Consider the following 18,800-nt stretch of genomic DNA (forward strand, 5'->3'; position numbering starts at 1 on the left):
ATTTGCTCTAAAAGGAATGTGGCCTAGGTTTCATCTCCTCTGGAAATTATCTTTTCTCCTTATCCACAAAAGAATGTTCTAAATTAATATACCTCTATATCTCCACATTGTATGTTTGTCCCCATGTTATTCGGCCTCGCCTTTAACCTCAAAAGCATGTGTGTTTAGTTGTATTCTGTTTATATTTTCATTCTTGTACAAACTCCAGGTGAATGTACTTATAATCCTGGCATGTTTTATATCTAAATGTTTCTCTTTTCATTCCTTGAAAGATGATGTATAGCACAGTAAGGTGTTTCCTAACATACTCATTTTATGTAATTCTAAGAGTTTTACAGCACCAAACTCCTAAGTAATCCTAAATGCAAATGAGCTAATTGGCAAAACAAAGGAATTTGACTTCTCTCCAAAATCAGCTCATCACATTGGATGTGGAGGGGCGTGGAACCCCCCAGGCTTTAAAACACCCGTGAACGGAGCTATCGACGCTCCGCTCTTCCGTGTGTTCGCGCGTTCCAGTTCAAGAACACCTCCTGAGACCTGTCTCTCTCTTCGGAGACAGTTTTTCCTTTCGGCAGAATTACTTCGGCTAACATCGTCAGCCAATCCCGGCTCTAAGAAAGAAGTAGATGGACTCACCCGCTTGCTTTGAAACCATCAGGACTTTGAGAACACTTTTCACGGGCACAAAACCTTGTCCAAGCACACTCAAAAGGAAACCAATGCAAGTATCAACTATTTCCTAAATAGGTGCGTTTAAGCTGTAACCCCTTTTAACTAAGGAGACGGTCCTCGATGGTTCATGCAGATGTGAATAGTTGTTTGTAATACTGCCAATCTTTGCTCTGTCTATTTCTTCCATTTCTTTACTGCTTTTACGTTTCATGTTTGTTTGTTATTTCTTAGTTAGTCGGTTTGTTTTCCCTTTAGTGTGGTCAATAAACCTGCATTTGTCTGCACGCTCCAATTGTTGCTGTGTTTCTTTATCACATATTAACATCACTTAAACTGCTTGATTTCGTTATAATTTCTGGAGCGGTACTGTACTACATACAGTAAGACTGTTATGTTTCCAAGGCCAGGAAAGTAATATGTCTTAGATTTGATATACGATCTGTGAATCACTCGCTGGACGAGTGAATTTAGTTTGTCGCTGTTATCAGGTCTGCCGAATCCGATAAAGTGTATAAAACAGGTATAGTTAATCATCATTAATTATACGTCTTTTACTGTGATCAAACTCATAGTTTTCCCCGAAATTAACTACTACTTCTATTGTATTACAGACCTCCACGTACATTACGCTCTCAGGCGTCCTGTCAGTTGGTAGTACCTAGAATTTCAAAATCAAGTGCAGGTGGTAGATCCTTTTCTTATCTAGCGCCTAAACTTTGGAATATTCTTCCCTGCACGGTCCGGGAAGCAGACACACTCTGTCAGTTAAAATCTAGACTAAAGACTCATCTTTTTAATCTTGCATACACTACACCTCCATAATATTAATCCTCAGAGGATTTAGGCTGCATTATTTAGATCAACCGGAACCAGGAACACATCCAACAACAAATGATGTACTTGTTACAAAGAGTGCAGAACAGTACTCTACTCTCAGCCAGTCTTGTCTCTTTGTTCCAAGGTTACCGCAGGATGCAGTTCATGCCCAGACCTGATGGCAGAGCTGAGAATGGGAAGCAGTGACCTGACAAGAGCTAAGAGGATAGAGCTGGAAAAAAAGGTCGCGACAACTTTGTTTTTCCTACAACATTTCAAATGCTATTAGATTGTTAATGATAATCTTAAATCCTTAATTTTTATATTTTTATTAAGCCTTGTTGTGCAAGCACTGTTGAGCTTGTGCAGAGGCAGCAGCTTTAGCCAGAGGGGAACTGGAATCCCCTGGTTGGGCCTGGGTTCCCCTGAGGGTTTTTTTTGGGGGTTCCTCACCACAGTTTGCATATTGTTTTGCACTATCTGCCTGGCCGGGGGGGCTGCTTTAGAATTCATACTTGTATTCAATGTGTCTCATGTACAGCTGCTTTGTAACAATGAAAATTTTAAAAAGCGCTATATAAATAAAGTTGAGTTGAGTTGAGGTTGACCCAAATTGGTTCAGAGGCTGTATCTCAGCCAAACGTTGATTAAGCAAAACAAAAACTTTTCACAATTCATCAACATCATGATCTGAGAGTCCATGCAAAAGTTGGTAACAGCGCAACCTATGGGTTGTGAGATACCAAAAATTCACAATTTTGATTATAACTTTCGATTAGTTTGTCAGAAAATTATGTTCTTGGTCTCTGTGGATTCCTTGGGTCATGCCGAATCAGAGGATGTCAATTTCGACAGGGTTGACTGAACCACCTGTCCACCATTTTGGAGTTTGTCATATATAGAAAGATCTTTTGAATCATTTGACATATCCGCACAAAAATCGGTAGGGATCATGAACACAATGTCCTGGAGGTAACCTGGAAGAATGAAGACAGCGCCACCTATTGTTCCAGAGATATATAGATTCTTGCAAAAAGCTTATAACTTTTGAAAATGTTTCTGTCGTTTCGTTCCCTGGGTTATGCTGATTCTGACGATGTCTCATTTGTCATTTTCAACATGGTGTCTTTCAGCCATTTTAAGCAAATAAAGAACAGTGTTTTTCTGTCTAATTCTTCTCAAAATTAACTCGGATGATCTTTGGATCGAGCCACACAGGAGTGACTGAAGTTATGATGTTGTGAACAACAAGGTCGACCCTAAATTGGTTTAGAGGCTGTATCTCCGCCAAACTTTGATTAATCGCAACAAGAATTAGAACCCTTAATATAGACCATGATCTGGAGATACAGGCCAAAGTTGGGAACAGTGCCACCTATGGGTCGTGAGATACCAAAAATGCATATTTTTGGATATAACTTTTGAACAATCAGTCAGCAAATTATAATCTTGGAACTGAGGATATTTGCCAAAATTGGGAACAGCGCCACCTATGGGTCAAGACAGAGCAAAATGTTCTATTTTGCTTAAAACTTTTGAAAGTATTTTCCAAATTTCGTTATTTCTATTTCGTTTCATTTCCTGTGATATGCCAATCCTTACTATGTCTCATTTGTCATTTTCCATGAATGTGCCTGTCAGTCAAATTGAAGTAAATGAGAAACTGCTTTTTCGCCACTCCTCATTCAAATTTTGTCCAAAATCTAAACAGATGATCTTTGGACCGACCCGCACAGAAATGACTTTTTTGGTCCTAAATTTTTCTTAATCAATAGATCATATACTGCAATCTGTTTGCCAACCATGTGTCGCTCCAATTAACCAAGAGATTAAGCCATTTCCACAAGTGGCAGATACATTATCTCATTTGTTTTGTTTCAACACCGCAATAAACTTTCAATATTTACGATACAAATTGTAATAATGTTTGTAAGGAGGTGGAAGAAAGGAGGCGGGGTCGGCATGAATGGGAGACAAGAATCATATTTATTGTAACAGAAATGTGACGCCACTGCACCAGACAGCTTTTAATACTTCAATTAAATGTCTCTCTGCATTTCTGGTATTCAGTCCATAAGAATCCACTATCCCGGAACTCGGTCCATAAGAATCCACTTTCCCGGAACTTGGTCCGTAAGAATCCACTTTATGCTCGGGAGTCAGCTGCCACGTCTCCCAGTCAGTCTCTCTCCGATTCTGCTTTTAGGCTGGTAGCTTTTATGATGTCTCCTCACCAATCACTGTAATGAGACGCATTCAATTCAATTCAAGTTTATTTATATAGCGCTTTTCACAATGTGTATTGTTTCAAAGCAGCTTTACAGGGGCGAACAGGAAAAACAGATAAGTTAGAACGCAGCACAGTGCATGGTGTTTATACAACGAGTAAGATCATTCTAATAAATAATATCTAATTTCTAAATAAATAAATGAATGAATTTAGTCTCCAGGTGAGGGAGAACCCAAACTCCAATGATTGATTAATGGAGAAAAAAAACCTTGGGAGAAACCAGGCTCAACCGGGAGGGCCAGATCCCCTCTGACGTGTCATAGCTGCACTCAAACTGCTGACATTTAAGTTTAGCATTTAATACCAGATATTGTAACTTCAGCATTAATAAGACAAATAGTTCGTCTTTGCTCTTGGTTGGGGATGTAGTGGTCTGAGCTGCGATGGTCTGATGGTCATATTTCTCTTGGCTGGTGGTGGAATTGCCTTAGATGGAGCTTGGATGGTCAGTCAGTCTGCAGCTGTAGCTGGCGTAATCTCAAATTGGGGATGGGCATTTGTCAGTCGTCTGGACACGGTGGAACTTCTTCCTACCTCAGGATGGGCATCCCGAGGCAGAGGCGGAAAGAGAATAAAGAGAATAATTAGCGTAGCTGCTGTTCATTAACTATGCATTATGTGAAGGCTTGGCTGAAAAGATGTGTCTTTAATCTAGATTTAAATTTGGAGAGTAGTATAGTATAGTATAGTATATATGGATACTCGAATAGTATCAGGAAGGCTATTCCAGAGTTTAGGTGCTACGTATGAGAAAGCTCGACCCCCTTTGGTGGATTTTGTTATTCTAGGTGTTTTCAAAAGTCCTAAGTTTTGAGATCTTAGAGAGCGTGATGGGTTGTAACGTGATAAAAGCTCGGTTAAGTAAGTAGGTGCTAAACCGTTCAGGGCTTTGTAAGTAATTAAAAGAATTTTAAAATCAATACGATACTTAATGGGTAGCCAGTGAAGCGATGATAAAACTGGGGTTACGTGATCGTATTTTCTTGACCTAGTAAGAACTCTGGCAGCTGCATTCAGAAATAACACGCATGTGATCTCTTGATCTGTGATTAACTTGACCTACTTACTCACCGTCTTTCCTGTCTCTCTCCTCCCTGGTGTAGACGTCACTTAACCACGCCCCCCTTGCCACACACCCCCACCGCCTGACTCAGGCCGAGGCCCCTTCCGGCCTGCTGCCTCCCCCCTCCTCCGGGAGAGGAAGTCGGCCGCTGCCATCTGAGATACCCGGTCTGTTGATAACCTGAAATTTGAAGGGTTGTAATGCCAGATACCAACGGGTGATCCGTGCGTTGGTATCTTTCATGTGGTGGAGCCACTGGAGGGGAGCGTGGTCCGAATGAAGCGTGAATTCGCGCCCCGGGACATAGTAACTGGCTGAGGATGAGGATGGCTCACAAGATCGTCAGGCACTCCTTCTTAATGGTGCTGTACTTCGTCTCTCTCCTAGAGAGCTTTCGACTGAGGTACAGCACCGCCCGTTCTTCACCCTCCGTCCCCTGGGACAAAACCGCCCCCACACCCCGATCCGACGCGTCTGTCTGCAACGAAAAGGGAAAAGAAAAATCAGGGCTGTGCAATAACGTCCCACCACAGAGAGCAGCCTTCACCTGAGGAAAAGCTTGCTGGCAAGGCTCCATCCACTGGACGGTATCCGGTTTCTCCTTTCTAGTAAGGTCAGCCAGCGGGCTGGTGAGGTCTGAATAATTAGGTACAAACCTTCTGTAGTATCCCGCCAGCCCCAGGAACTGCCTCACCTCCTTTTGGTCATGGACCTCGGTGCGGTCGCAACTGCTGCAGTCTTATCAATTTGGGGACGCACCTGGCTGTGACCCAAGTGGAAGTCCAGATACCTTACCTCCACACGCCCTATTGCACATTTCTTCGGGTTAGCCGTCAGCCTGGCCCCTCTCGGTGAACTCAGTCATTGCTGTAGATAATAATATCGTCCAGGTATGGCGCCGCATGCCCAGCATCTGTTTTTTTTTTTTTTTTTCTTTGGATAAGAGAGATAAGGGGATCTGCCAATATTCTTTCATTAGATCCAGCAACTCGTCAATCCGTGGCATCGGATAGGCGTCGAATTTCAACACAGCATTCACCCGTCTATAGTGAACAGAGCCGAAATTTCTCTAAGTCAACTGCCAAGTCAACTGCCAAGTCAACTGCCAAGTCAACTGCCAAGTCAACTGCCAAGTCAACTGCCAAGTCAACTGCCAAGTCAACTGCCAAGTCAACTGCCAAGTCAACTGCCAAGTCAACTGCCAAGTCAACTGCCAAGTCAACTGCCAAGTCAACTGCCAAGTCAACTGCCAAGTCAACTGCCAAGTCAACTGCCAAGTCAACTGCCAAGTCAACTGCCAAGTCAACTGCCAAGTCAACTGCCAAGTCAACTGCCAAGTCAACTGCCAAGTCAACTGCCAAGTCAACTGCCAAGTCAACTGCCAAGTCAACTGCCAAGTCAACTGCCAAGTCTTCCAGTCGGTCTCTCTCCACTTCAGCTTTGAGGCTGGTAGCTTTTATGCTGTCTCCTCACCAATCACTGTAATGAGACGCAGGTGATCTTAATCTTCACTTGACCTAATTACTCACCGTCTTTCCGTGTCTCTTCTCCCCGGTGCAGACGTCACTAAACCACGCCCCCCTTGCCACACAAATACTTTTATAAACACTGGAAAATTGTCTTTTAGTAGTAATTTTAGAATTCTTTCTAAAACCCACAAATATTAATATTTTCTATCCTTTCTCTGAAGCTTTATAAAGGTATGTCTGAATTGCAATTGCTTACATTAAAGGGACCTCAGAGGATTTAGGCTGCATTATTTAGATCAACCGGAACCAGGAACACATCCAACAACAAATGATGTACTTGTTGCATCAAAGAGTGCAGAACAGTACTCTACTCTCAGCCAGTCTTGTCTCTTTGTTCCGAGGTTACCGCAGGATGCAGTTCATGCCCAGACCTGATGGCAGAGCTGAGAATGGGAAGCGGTGACATGACAAGTGCTAAGAGGATAGAGCTGGATAAAGGACACGACAACTTTGTTTTTCCTACAACATTTCAAATGCTATTAGATTGTTAATGATAATCTTTAATCCTTAATTTTTATATTTTTACCAAGCCTTGTTGTGCAAGCACTGTTGAGCTTGTGCAGAGGCAGCAGCTTTTGCCAGAGGGGAACTGGAATCCCCTGGTTGGGCCTGGGTTCCCCTGAGGTTTTTTTTCTCGATGGGAGTTTTGGGTTCCTCACCACCGTTTGCATATTGTTTTGCACTATCTGCCTGGCCGGGGGGGCTGCTTTAGAATTCATACTTGTATTAAATGTGTCTCATGTACAGCTGCTTTGTAACAATGAAAATTGTAAAAAGCGCTATATAAATAAAGTTGAGTTGAGTTAAAGGTTATATTAATATTTATTTTTTTAGAAATGTGTTGTGCTCACACATCCTTGCTGGAACTTCTAAAACTCAACAGCTAGCTGTCCATGCATCTACATACTAGTGCAAAGCATTAAGCAACAAGCATCTAAACTACACATTGTGTTGGATTCCTGTGTGATGCACTTTCTTAAAATTACATTTAATACTTTGTCACTTACAATCAATATCTGCAGTTCTGCCTCTAGCTCATGTCTCTGTAAAACTAAATGAACCACAATGTATGAGTTGCAGCCTGAAAAAGGCTATAGGTTTAAAGATTTTCTACAAATTAAATGTGTAGCATGTGTTTAACCATAAGAACTGTGCAATGTTTAAAAGTACCTAAATAAAATCCAACGTCCAAACATGACAAAAAGACCCAAAATAGGCATGGCCCCAGAATCGCTGCTTGCAGCTATATTTAAATATAACATTAGAATAACAATAAAATCAGCTTGCGCTGTAAAATGACACATGCCTGATTTTATTAATGCCCAGCTCGCGCTGCACAAAGAAGATGTGTCTCTGCGCAGTTCGTGCCTAGATGCAAGCTGAGACACGCCCTGTGGCGTCATGTTATAACGCCACAGTGTGATGTCATCATCCATCATCCACTACAAATGATGCCAATTTGGTAGACATCGCCCTACCCTTACAAACTTACTGTAAGACGTCTGCTAAAGATCTAGAGATATTGAAAACTTCGATGGTAATAACATTTGCTAATTGTCATAGAAAGAGCAATTGTTGATCTATTCTAGATCATAAACATCTTACAGACATCTTCTACACACAGTTTATGACTTTTCTATGTGACATTTGACAGCCGACGTCTCAGAGACACATAAGCAAACTATGTCTTGCAGATGTAAATGCAGACATCAAATAGACGTCTGCCAGGTGTGCTATCAAGGTGTGCTGAAGCGTTTTCTGGCAAGCAAATATCACTGTCATCATCGGGAATTACATCCAACAGAGAGGCTTCACTAGTTACTGTTTGCTGATGCATAGGCATCAATTAAATGTTTGAATGTTTACACTCAATCAAAATTAAATCAAATCTCTTTATTGTCACACATCATGTACATAAGTGTACTGATGGTGCAATTCTTAGGTACACGACTCTTGGCCATGACAGTACCAGCAACAAGATATGAAAAAGTACAATATACATAAATAACAATATACACACTTTACACAATATACATACATTTACACAATATACAATAACTAATAGACAATTGTACACAATGTACAGTACACACATTTCCATAATATACACATAGTACACTGTATAGTCAGGGGATTTTTGGATGTATGTATAGCTTATAACTTCCAGTGATGTATACTGATAGTGTTTGATGTGTTGTTAGTGCAGAAGAGAAGATGGAGCTGCTTGTAGGTGGGTGGGCATCGTTTACTGTTTACAATGCCATTGTGTACACTTAGAATTTAAATGTTGCGTTTTGAATACACTTCAACCAATAAATCTTCTATTTACAACTTTTTAACCTAGTAGCATGGAGCCTGTGTGCATTTAATCCTTTATTTTATAAAGACGTTTGCACGCACCCCAACTAAAGGACTAATTTTATAAATCATGATCCCATTAGACTATGTATCAAAAACATACTTCATAAAATACAAAAAGAAAATGCAAACCGTGCAAGTACAAACCAAAACTTCCTGTTTGGTTTATGAGCATGTAACTGTTCTTTTGTTACACTTCCTGTTCACTTCAGTGTAAAGAGGAAAGCCTAAAATTATTGTCATGTTTGGTCATAACAACCTTTTCAACAGCTTATTCTGACACATAATGATATAACCATAATAGATACAAGTTATTTTTGTAACTCGGGCAGTAAGCCAATATTTAGAGAAGCTATAAAAGACATCTCCAAAGACAACCCTCTTCAATGTGAAGAATGAGACTACAACAGATGAAGACATTTGTGATCCTCCTTAGTCTCTGTCTGTTCCACAACGCCTTAACTAAACCACAAAGTATGTGTCATGGTAAGATGAATTTCTTTACTCTAGACTTTATTTAAAATAATGATTTGTATCTAACCTATGTTATTTTATAGATAAGTCTTTATATTTGCAACTTCAAACATGCACTGCATCAAAATGATTGCGATAAAGTAACATTGTTTGTAATTTTAACAGTGCAACTAAGTTTACACTGAAAAGAACATACCCTTACCTTTTTCTCCACTCAGATTTAAACAGTTACATGATCTGAACATGATTTTAACTCTAGAACTCGAACTCTAAACAGGGCCTGAATTTCTTTTTTCATATTTGGGGGAGTTCCCCCATTGCATGAGAAACATTGGGGAATTTTAAGATTTTTGGGGGAATGAATTTAATCTGTTTTAATTAAACTAAATATTTTTATATTCATTTGGCAGACACTTTTATCCAAAGCGACTTACAAGTAGGCATACACTTTTGTCAACAGTCTAAACAGTATAGTTTATACAATAAGAATAATTAGTTTTATATAATTGTTTATTAAACTTTTAACATGCTAAAAAGGCCAGTTTACACTTTAAATTAAGGGAACACATATTCATTATCAAGTACTTGCTTATTAACATACATATTGGTTGTATATTACTAAGTACATTAGCTTATTCTACGTCCCTTAATCCTACCAAATTCCAAAACCTAAAAAACTATTTAGCAGTTAAGCAGTTAAGCAGTTATTAGGAGTTTACTGAGTGAATGTCTTTACTCTGCTGTAGTATTTTCATTTCATTCACAGTAATACCATAGTGATAGTATTAAATCCATGGTATGATTACGATAATGAGTAGGTCCTGAGTTTAGAAAATCTTGGAAAGCCAGTCCCAGAGGATCTTTATAATTTTCTACTTGGATATTAAAATGCCCCACAATTAATGCTTTATCTGTGTCTAACAAAATTCTTGAATACAATCTGTGTGGTGGACTCATTTAATGAAATAAAATCATTTGGTTTTAGCCACGTTTCTGTCAAACAGGGCACATCTATGTGATGATCCATGATTATACCATTAGCAAAACGTGATTTAGTTAAAAGGGATCTAATATTTGGCAACCCAGCCGTAATAATTGTTTACCCAAGTTATATGCAATTTTTATTTGATTATCGTTAATTAAATTACCTTTTTTTGTATTTATTTACTAGTGTGAGGGACAGACACAGTCTCTTTGATATTATATTTTCGAGACGAGATAATTGTATGTTGTGAATTTTGTGTTTTGAGACATGAGATGGCTATAGCAGGCGGTTTGTTAAGCCATTCTGTCTGTTCCCTGACCTGGGGTCTCATCTATAAACATTGCGTAAGACCATTTTCCAAGCAAAGGTTGTGATCTATTTAAAAAAAACTTGACGTTGCATACGCCAATTTCCATGCAAAGGTTGTGATCTATTAAAAACAAACTTAATGTGCGCAACATTCTGGAGACAGGGGGCGACACAAATGGTAAGTTGTGGGTGAACTTAAGTTAGATTGCAGAAAGTAAGTGTGATAAAAAAATTATAAGCATGTATTTGTTTTTTGCGCTTGTATTGAGTCAAAACATGTATTTGCGCTTTTATTGAGTACAAATACGATATCTGCAGAACAGAGTGTAAATAAATAACTAGATATATTTTCCTTTACTAGTGTGCCTAATTATCAAATTTCAAAGTCTGGAAACACATCAAGCTGTCGCACAATCGTTTCACTTTATATCCTTTATCAGTTCTTACTATATTCATAACAAAACAGGAATGAAGAAGCATTTGTCTTTCACAATTAGGTCTTAAAATTTGATTTCATGTGAAAGCCACCACTAATTAATATGAGGTGTGAATGATCAGTATTCACACACCACCCCTGCCGAGCAGGGAGGCGACTGTTGTCCCCACGACGCGCCTCGAGGCAGCGTGGCATGATGTAGATCCTCCTCATGCCGGTGTGCCAAGCTCTGCAGGGAAAAGTTTCAGGCAGCGCAACATTGACTGGGCGTGCTCTTTGGTAAGGCGTGCTAACATGGTGACAGACAACATCTAGTTCCATGCCGAGATAAAAAAAGCTCTTTGATGGGGAGAGCTTGCTCTTGTCCCAGTTGACCCGCAGGCCCAGTCGGTGGAGGTGCAAGAGCACGAGGTGCCTGATCTAGCGAGTGTGCCAAGATGAGCCAGTCGTCAAGATAGTTGAGAAGGCGCACGCCCTGCTACCTGAGAGGAGGGAGAACTGTCTTTGCGACCTTGGTAAAGACATGGGGAGACAGGGCAAGACCGAAGGGTAGTACCTTGTACTTGTATGCTCGACCCTTTTGGGAAAACGGAAGGATTGGTCTGTGATGAGGGAGAATGGAGACATGAATGTAGACAAAGAAACATTATAAGCACTAAAAAATTCTGTCTTGAAAAATGGTGCACCGTTTAAGCCCCTTCCTTTCAGTGTCAAAGGCTATATTTTTAAAGGAACAGTTTCACAAACATTACTACGGCTTTTGAAACATTTTGAAGCATCAATAAACATACAGTACTTTGTAAAATTATTTTTGGTGTAATTGTGCAGCCCTATTCATTCATGACAAGGAAAAAATACCAAATGGGGACAAACGTGTATCATACCCCTTATTCCGAAATGAAAGGTTTGTATATTCCTATTTAACAAATAATAGAGATGCAGCATGTTTTGATGTGTCTTTCTTGAAATATTACAACCAGAAGATCCCATTTTATACTACCATTGTACATTCAGTATTTCATTCCAGCTGTCATAACAAAAACGACTTTGTGTCGAGCCTACAGATGGGGTTCGCCCATGAGAACCTATCAACTCTGACTGCTATAGAAGAGGGCAATGAAATTTGGCTAATGAAATTTGCATGCCGGTCTCCGCCCCCGGATATCCGGTATAAAATGAAGACGCGCCCCTTAGGAACCTGGTGACCAGGTCGTGCTGCCCTAGAGACATTCCATCAACTGAGTCGTGACGAGTGGCGATAGCGACTACATACAAATTCAGTGTGGAGAGGGAGATGTTAGTCTCCAGTCTCTAAAGAAGGACAACACTATCCCGATCGAGCACCTCAGTGGGTCTTCTCGTTGAGAGAGACACCAGGACGAGAAGAGGCACCATCTAAAGGCGTATAACCGCCTAGTAGATGGGGCCCTAGCCTGGGTAATGGTCTCCGCCACAGAGGGGGGGTAGCCTACTCAGGATCTCCTCATCCCGTCTACAGACCAGAAATGGAGGTTCCATGGGTCTGGTCTGGGATGCCAGAACATGCCCATCCCCTGAGCAGGTCCTCCATCAGGGAAATAGGGCCAGGGGGGAGTCAAGAGCATCAGCTCTGAGAACCAAGTGCGGTTGGGCCAGTGTGGTGCAACCAATAACATTTGGTGCTCCTCTTCGCTTGTGCCGTGGCCAGCTGTGCGCAAGGGCATCCATGCCGAGGGAGGCCTCGGACAGGGAGTACCAAAGCAGGCAATGGGTGGTGTCGCAGGAGGCGAACAGGGCTACCTGGGCCAGCCCGAACAGCATCCAAATGAGCTGGACTGCGCGGGGGTGGAGTCGCCACTCTCCGCAAGGAGTATACTGACGAGAAAGCGCGTCGGCTGTCTTGTTCAGTTTGCCTGGGATGTGTGTGGCCAGAAGGGAGCGGATCACCTGTTGACTCCACAGGAGGAGGCATCGGGGAAGTCGTGTTAGCAGCCGTGGCGTACATCAATCAATCACCCACGGCTGTAGTGCTGTCTAGGCGGACCAGCACATGCTTGTCCTGCTTGAGAGGCCGTAGCCTCCTCAGCGCAAGTAGCACAGCCCACAACTCTACGCAATTGATATGCTAGCGCAGGCGGGGGCCCGTCCAACGCCCCGCTACTGCGTGCCCGTTGCACAATACACCCCACCCCTGCAGGGAGTGTGTCCGTCGTCACCACGACATGCCTCGTGACCTGCCCAAGAGGGACCCAAGTCCGGAGAAAGGCCATTGAAGACCAGGGGATTAGGGTGCGTTGGCAGAAGGGCGTTATCACCATGCGCCTGCTGCTGGTGTGCCACGCTCTCCTCTGAACTCGACTCTGAAGCCAGTGTTGGAGCGGTCTCATGTGCATCAACCCGAGGGGTATTACCCCCGCCGAGGACGCCATGTGTCCCAGGAGCCTCTGAAATTATTTCAGGGGGACCGCTGGCTGCCTGAAGTGTTCCAGGCAGTTCAACACCGACTGGGCGCTTATTGTGGACAGTCGCGCTGACATGGTGACAGAGTTGAGTTCCATGCCAAGAGAGAGGATGCTCTGCATTTCTCGGTTGACCTGTATTCCCAATCAATCTAGGTGCTGGAGCACAAGGTCCCTTTCTGTACACAACAGATGTCGAGAGTGTGCCAAGATAAGCCAGTCGTCGAGATAGTTCAGTATCTGCGCGCCTTTCTCCACTCCGGGAAGACCCGTGGGGACAGGGACAGGGACAGACCGAAAGGGAGGACTCTGTACTGATAACCCCACCCCTCGAACGCGAACCGTAGGAACCGCCGGTGTCAAGGGAGGATGGAGACATGAAAGTAAGCATCCTTCAGGTCGATTGCCACGAACCAATCCTGACACCTGATGGATGTCAGGATGCGCCTCTGCGTGAGAATCCTGAACGGCAGCTGAACGATGAAGCACAGGCTGTAAAACCCGCTGAACATCTTGGCTTGAGGGACGAACTCAATGGCCGTTTCGCCAGAAGGGTAGCGACCTCTACCCAAAGTACGGAGGCGTCCCTGCCACTGACAGAGGTGGAGAGGATACCCCGAAACTTGGGAGGGTTCCTGGCAAACTGGATCGAGTGGCCTAGAAGGAATCGTCCTCATTAGCCACCAAGACAGTGTGGGCAGTTCTTGTCAAGCCCTCAGGGACTGCAGGGGGACCAAGGGGACGGTCTGCTCCACCATTCCCACTGGGGGTGATTCATCGACTGGCTGAGCTAACCACATCTCGCGGGGGGACCCCAATTTGCGTCCACAAATTGCCTAGAACTCGGCTCGGCTACGTGCCCAAAGTTCCCACCACTCCTCCTCAAGACCTGGTGATGAACTTACAGGTGCTAGCCACCTGGGAAGAAGACCCAACCCCATCCGTGTTTTGTCCAGGAAGTGCATTTTGCCTCTGCTTGGGCAGCACACTGAGCTTCAGGAGCTCTGAGCAGCTCTTTGTCTGTTTTGGAGGTCAGCAGAAGGAGAGGGCTGTCTCAAAACAGGGATTGGCGCACTGGATCATGGACTCCGTCTCTACGGGGTACTGGTTCCAAGATTTACTCCATCCGGAGTAAAGCCTCCTCGTGGGTGCTCCTCTCTGGCAGACATGGCTCCTCAGAGAGGAGCTCAGGGCTCCTCTCTGGCAGACATCTGCAGAGCTGCGGGTTGGGCCACACCCAACACCTTCGCAAGGTTCTACGTAAAACTGGTGTTAGCTCGAATCTTGCAAGGCAACTGGTAATATTGGCGGATAGGTAGGGCGTACACCTGCAAAATCACCGTCCCCCCTCCTAGGTGGGTCAGCGTGCATTTTTCGCCTCCCTTCCTCCCTTCCCTGCCCCCACTGGGTGAAGAACATCCATTCCATCCATCAGTAAGCACCTCCTGCGAGCAACTATAGGGAGCCAGTGTAACTTTATGAAGAGAGGAGTGACGTTTGCTCTCTACGGTTCATTGAAGACCACTTTTGCCGCTCCATTGTGGATCATCTGTAGAGGTTTGGTTGTGCTAGCTGGAAGTCCACCCACTAGCGCATTGCAATAGTCCAGTCTGGACAGAACAAGAGGCAGAGGCTGCGATTATGTTTTTATGCGTAGCTTATACATGAAGCACGGTTCTTTGATCAGTAGTAAATGTTGCTTGATCTAAAAGCACTGCGAGTTTGAATCGCTTATAAAGTGCTTTAAAAAGCAACACCTGTCACAATCATTATGATTGTTCTAGCTTTCTTCTAGCTCAGTGGTTAGAGCATGGAGTTAGAAACACAAAGGTCATGGGTACAATCCCTAGAGATTACACATACTTAGAAACAAATGTGTAGTATAATGCAATGTAAATCGCAAAAACATCTGCCAAATGCATGAATGTACATGTAAATTATAAATATACTTGCATATCATGAAAACACCTCAGGAGGCTTGAAAACAGTTATAGAAAGTGCGGATGGGAAGATGCCATATCCTTGTTATACGTATCGTACTTCTTCTCTGGAGTATGTTTGAAGTCTGAAACCACCTGCAGCTGCATTTAACCATAGTTCACATACAAGCTGGGCATAAAAAAAATGGTAGCCAAATGCCACATTGAATGCGGTTCTTTTTCGATTAGTCTTGAAGCCCTGATTGTCTCTGATAACAATAAATCTCTCTATAGGTTATAATGTTTTAAAATCTAAAACTAATTTCTCCTCCACACTGTAGGCAATCTCCCAGCGGTTAAGTATGTGGCACTAAACAACAATGTTTCTGTGGCATGCCCTTCACTCAGTGGAACCGAAATGGACTTCAAATTATACAAGGGTCCAGATGAGGTCAACTCCATTTATATTAATGTAAATAACACATTGGATAGCAAACATAGTGACAGCTCAAAGAACGATTTTCCTTCCATCCTAAGTGCTAATTTTACAGACGGCAGTGCCAACTTCATCCTATTTAATCTGACAGTGAATATCACAGGCCTGTACACCTGTGAGGCAGTGAGAAACTTTCCTCCTCCATTTCTAAAAGTGGAGCAGATGCCACAAACTATTGTGTTTGTTGAAGGTATGTCTACTATAGTTATTACAATATGTTTTAAACAGTGTTGAAGCCTTATATAGTGAATTAAGATAACTGTTTAACTTATTTAACTACAGCTATATTCTAACAAAATACAGAGAATCTCAACAAGGAAATATTATATATAATATTTTTTTAATGTGTGTCTGTCAACAGAGACCCCAAGAATACAGTTCTGTCAACAAGATATGTACCTGGTTCTGTGGGGAGTACTTGGAGTCTTGGGCATATATGGGGTATTAATGTCTTGTGTGGTCCTAAGACTCTTGGTAAATACATTCACAAGCAATTGCTACAATATATTTGAATATAATACAATAATTAACTTCTGTTTGTAACCCTGTATTAGAATAGTTGATTATTGTAATTTTCACATCAATTATCAACATCATAAAGTTTTATTCATATTCAAAGAGTAAATAAGACATTACCATCAGACATTATGATATTCTTTATTAATTAGATTAGATTAGATTCAACTTTATTGTCATTACACATATACAGGTACAGTGTAACGAAATGTAGTTTAGGTCTAACCAGAAGTGCAATTAGCAAGTGCAGATATACAGTGTGAATAAATACAGAATACAATATTAGGAAAATAATTTACGTTGGGCATGTACGATGAAAATATGACAATCGGTATGTACTATGAACAATATATACAGAAGGCTATATACTGTGAACATTAATGTACAGGAGGTTATGAACAGATAACAATATAGACTATACAATAGTGCAAGTGACTTGAGTGTGCATTAGTTACAGACATTAGCTATTAAAGTTACAGTGCAGTAGATGAGTTAATGTGGTTATTAAAGGTACGGTGCAATACATGAGTAGATGCAGATATACAGTTACAGTGCAGTAGATGAGTTAATGCAGTTATTAAAGTTACAGTGCAGTAGATGAGTTAATGTGGTTATTAAAGGTACGGTGCAATACATGAGTAGATGCAGATATACAGTCACAGTGCAGTAGATGAGTTAATGCAGTTATTGAAGTTATAGTGCAATAGATGAGTAGATGCAGTTAGTTATGCGATAGATGCAATAATGCAATAGATGAGTTACAGTGCAGTAGGTGAGTTAGTGCAGTTATTAAAGTTACAGTGCAGTAGATGAGTTAATGCAGTTATTAAGGTTACAGTGAAGTAGATGGGTAAATGCAGTTATGAAAGTTACAGTGCAGTAGATCAGTGGAGTAGTCCATTAGTGCAAATGAGCATTCAGTGTAATGTTCCTGGTGTGCAAGTGAGCAGTATAGAGTGCAAATGATGCGTGTAAACAGTCCGGTAGAGCAGATACATACTGGTGTGTACAGTTCCGTCATGCATGGCAGCCCTGTAGTGCAATGTAAACATTGTAATAGCAGCATTAAGTTAAAGTTATGAGAGGTGGTGAAATCAGTGGGGAGATTAATTAACCTAAACCATAATTGATATACACTAATAATATGCTTATTTATATTATGTATGGCCATCATGGATATGGATCATTAAATGTTTCCAATTATAGTAAGCTGCTCTAAAATAGAAGTGGTGAGTAATAGCCTCTTTTTGTCTTTCCCATGCTCACCCACCAGATCAACAGAAACATTCGAGAATGCAGAAAGAAATGGCAAGGAGTTCAACACCCAACCCTGCAGAATTTCTGCATAGACACTGTAGGATAAAGGTTTCTGACAACCTTGGCCAAAAAAGCACCATTCAAATATTCATATCAAACAGCAATATTGAGAAAAAACATTGCTTTAGTTGTATTCATAGAAAAGCTTTTGACATTGTATTTTTCATAGTGTTAATATTTCTTTTGACCGACTTTACCATTTTACTTAACTCACAATCAAATGTTGCATGAATTCTTTTCAATATTATAATAAACATAAAATGAAAGATAAACACTCCCCTTTCCTGTTTCAAACACACAAAAATATAATAATAAATAACAAACACACACGTTTCTTTCTACGGGGGAATAATCACAGATGATATGAAGATTTTTTAACCTACTGTACAACACAAATCAAGATTACTAATGTTTTAAAATGAATCATTTCAGTTTTGAAAGGTTTTAGATTATCGTTGATTTTGTTTTATGGTTCATTATAACAGTAGCTATTCATGTTTACCACAATTATAATTCCATAACTATAACTGTATTATTATTTACATATATGTAACCGGGTGGTAAATAGTTTTAGTTTTCTTGCAAGACCTGTAATTTACAAGAGTTGGCGATAGGGGGCAGTGTGTAGGCGCGTGTTGTGAAATGTGCATGCGTCACACGTGCGTTTGAGACGTCCAGAGTGCAGTGCGAGAGGGATGCACCGCATTCTACTAACGTGTTTCCCCCGTATTAGCTCTTATTTGGGGTTCACCCTCATTTGCCTATTGATGCATTGTTGAGTTGGGAGAGAGTTCCTGAGAGGAGGCATGACTGGTTTTCTGTCCATCAGGAGAGGTTGAGGTATGCTCATGAGAAGGCTAGGGAGTATTCGAAGGAAAAAGCTCTAGGGAGAGTGACTCGTCTAAATGAGAAGGCTTACTGCCCTCAAGTGAGCGTCGGAGAGCTTGTCTACTTACGTCAGCGGCTTCCAGGCAGGAACAAGATTCAAGATGCCTGGAGCCCAGTCGTGTACAGGGTAGTAGAGATATTAGGCACCACCTACACTGTTGAACCTTTAGAGGGAGGTCCCTCAAAACGGGTTCACAGGTCGGCATTGCGTTCAGAGAATGTGCCCACTCCTAGGCCTAGGGGTAGGGGGAAGTCTCAACCTGATACACAGCTTGTAAGCAGGGAGGGTTG

The 18,800-nt window shown here is 41.8% G+C and overlaps 1 protein-coding gene across 2 annotated transcripts; it reads left to right on the forward strand.

The window, feature by feature from the left end:
* The first annotated feature begins 8,943 nt into the window (after positions 1-8,943).
* On the forward strand, positions 8,944-17,893 carry si:dkey-1h24.6 (uncharacterized). 2 transcript variants are annotated; one of them, XM_056734273.1, is made up of 4 exons: positions 8,944-9,217; positions 15,634-15,978; positions 16,150-16,262; positions 17,578-17,893. In XM_056734273.1, the coding sequence occupies exons 1-4, from the start codon at positions 9,127-9,129 to the stop codon at positions 17,665-17,667; spliced, it is 639 nt and encodes a 212-aa protein (XP_056590251.1). In that variant the 5' UTR covers positions 8,944-9,126; the 3' UTR covers positions 17,668-17,893. The 2 variants fall into 2 exon arrangements, with proteins under 2 accessions (XP_056590251.1, XP_056590260.1); XM_056734282.1 differs by having other exon boundaries at positions 8,944-9,205.
* Positions 17,894-18,800: the final 907 nt, after the last annotated feature.

The sequence above is a fragment of the Triplophysa dalaica genome, chromosome 2 (assembly GCF_015846415.1).
Source record: "Triplophysa dalaica isolate WHDGS20190420 chromosome 2, ASM1584641v1, whole genome shotgun sequence".
Taxonomy (NCBI): Eukaryota; Metazoa; Chordata; class Actinopteri; order Cypriniformes; family Nemacheilidae; genus Triplophysa; species Triplophysa dalaica.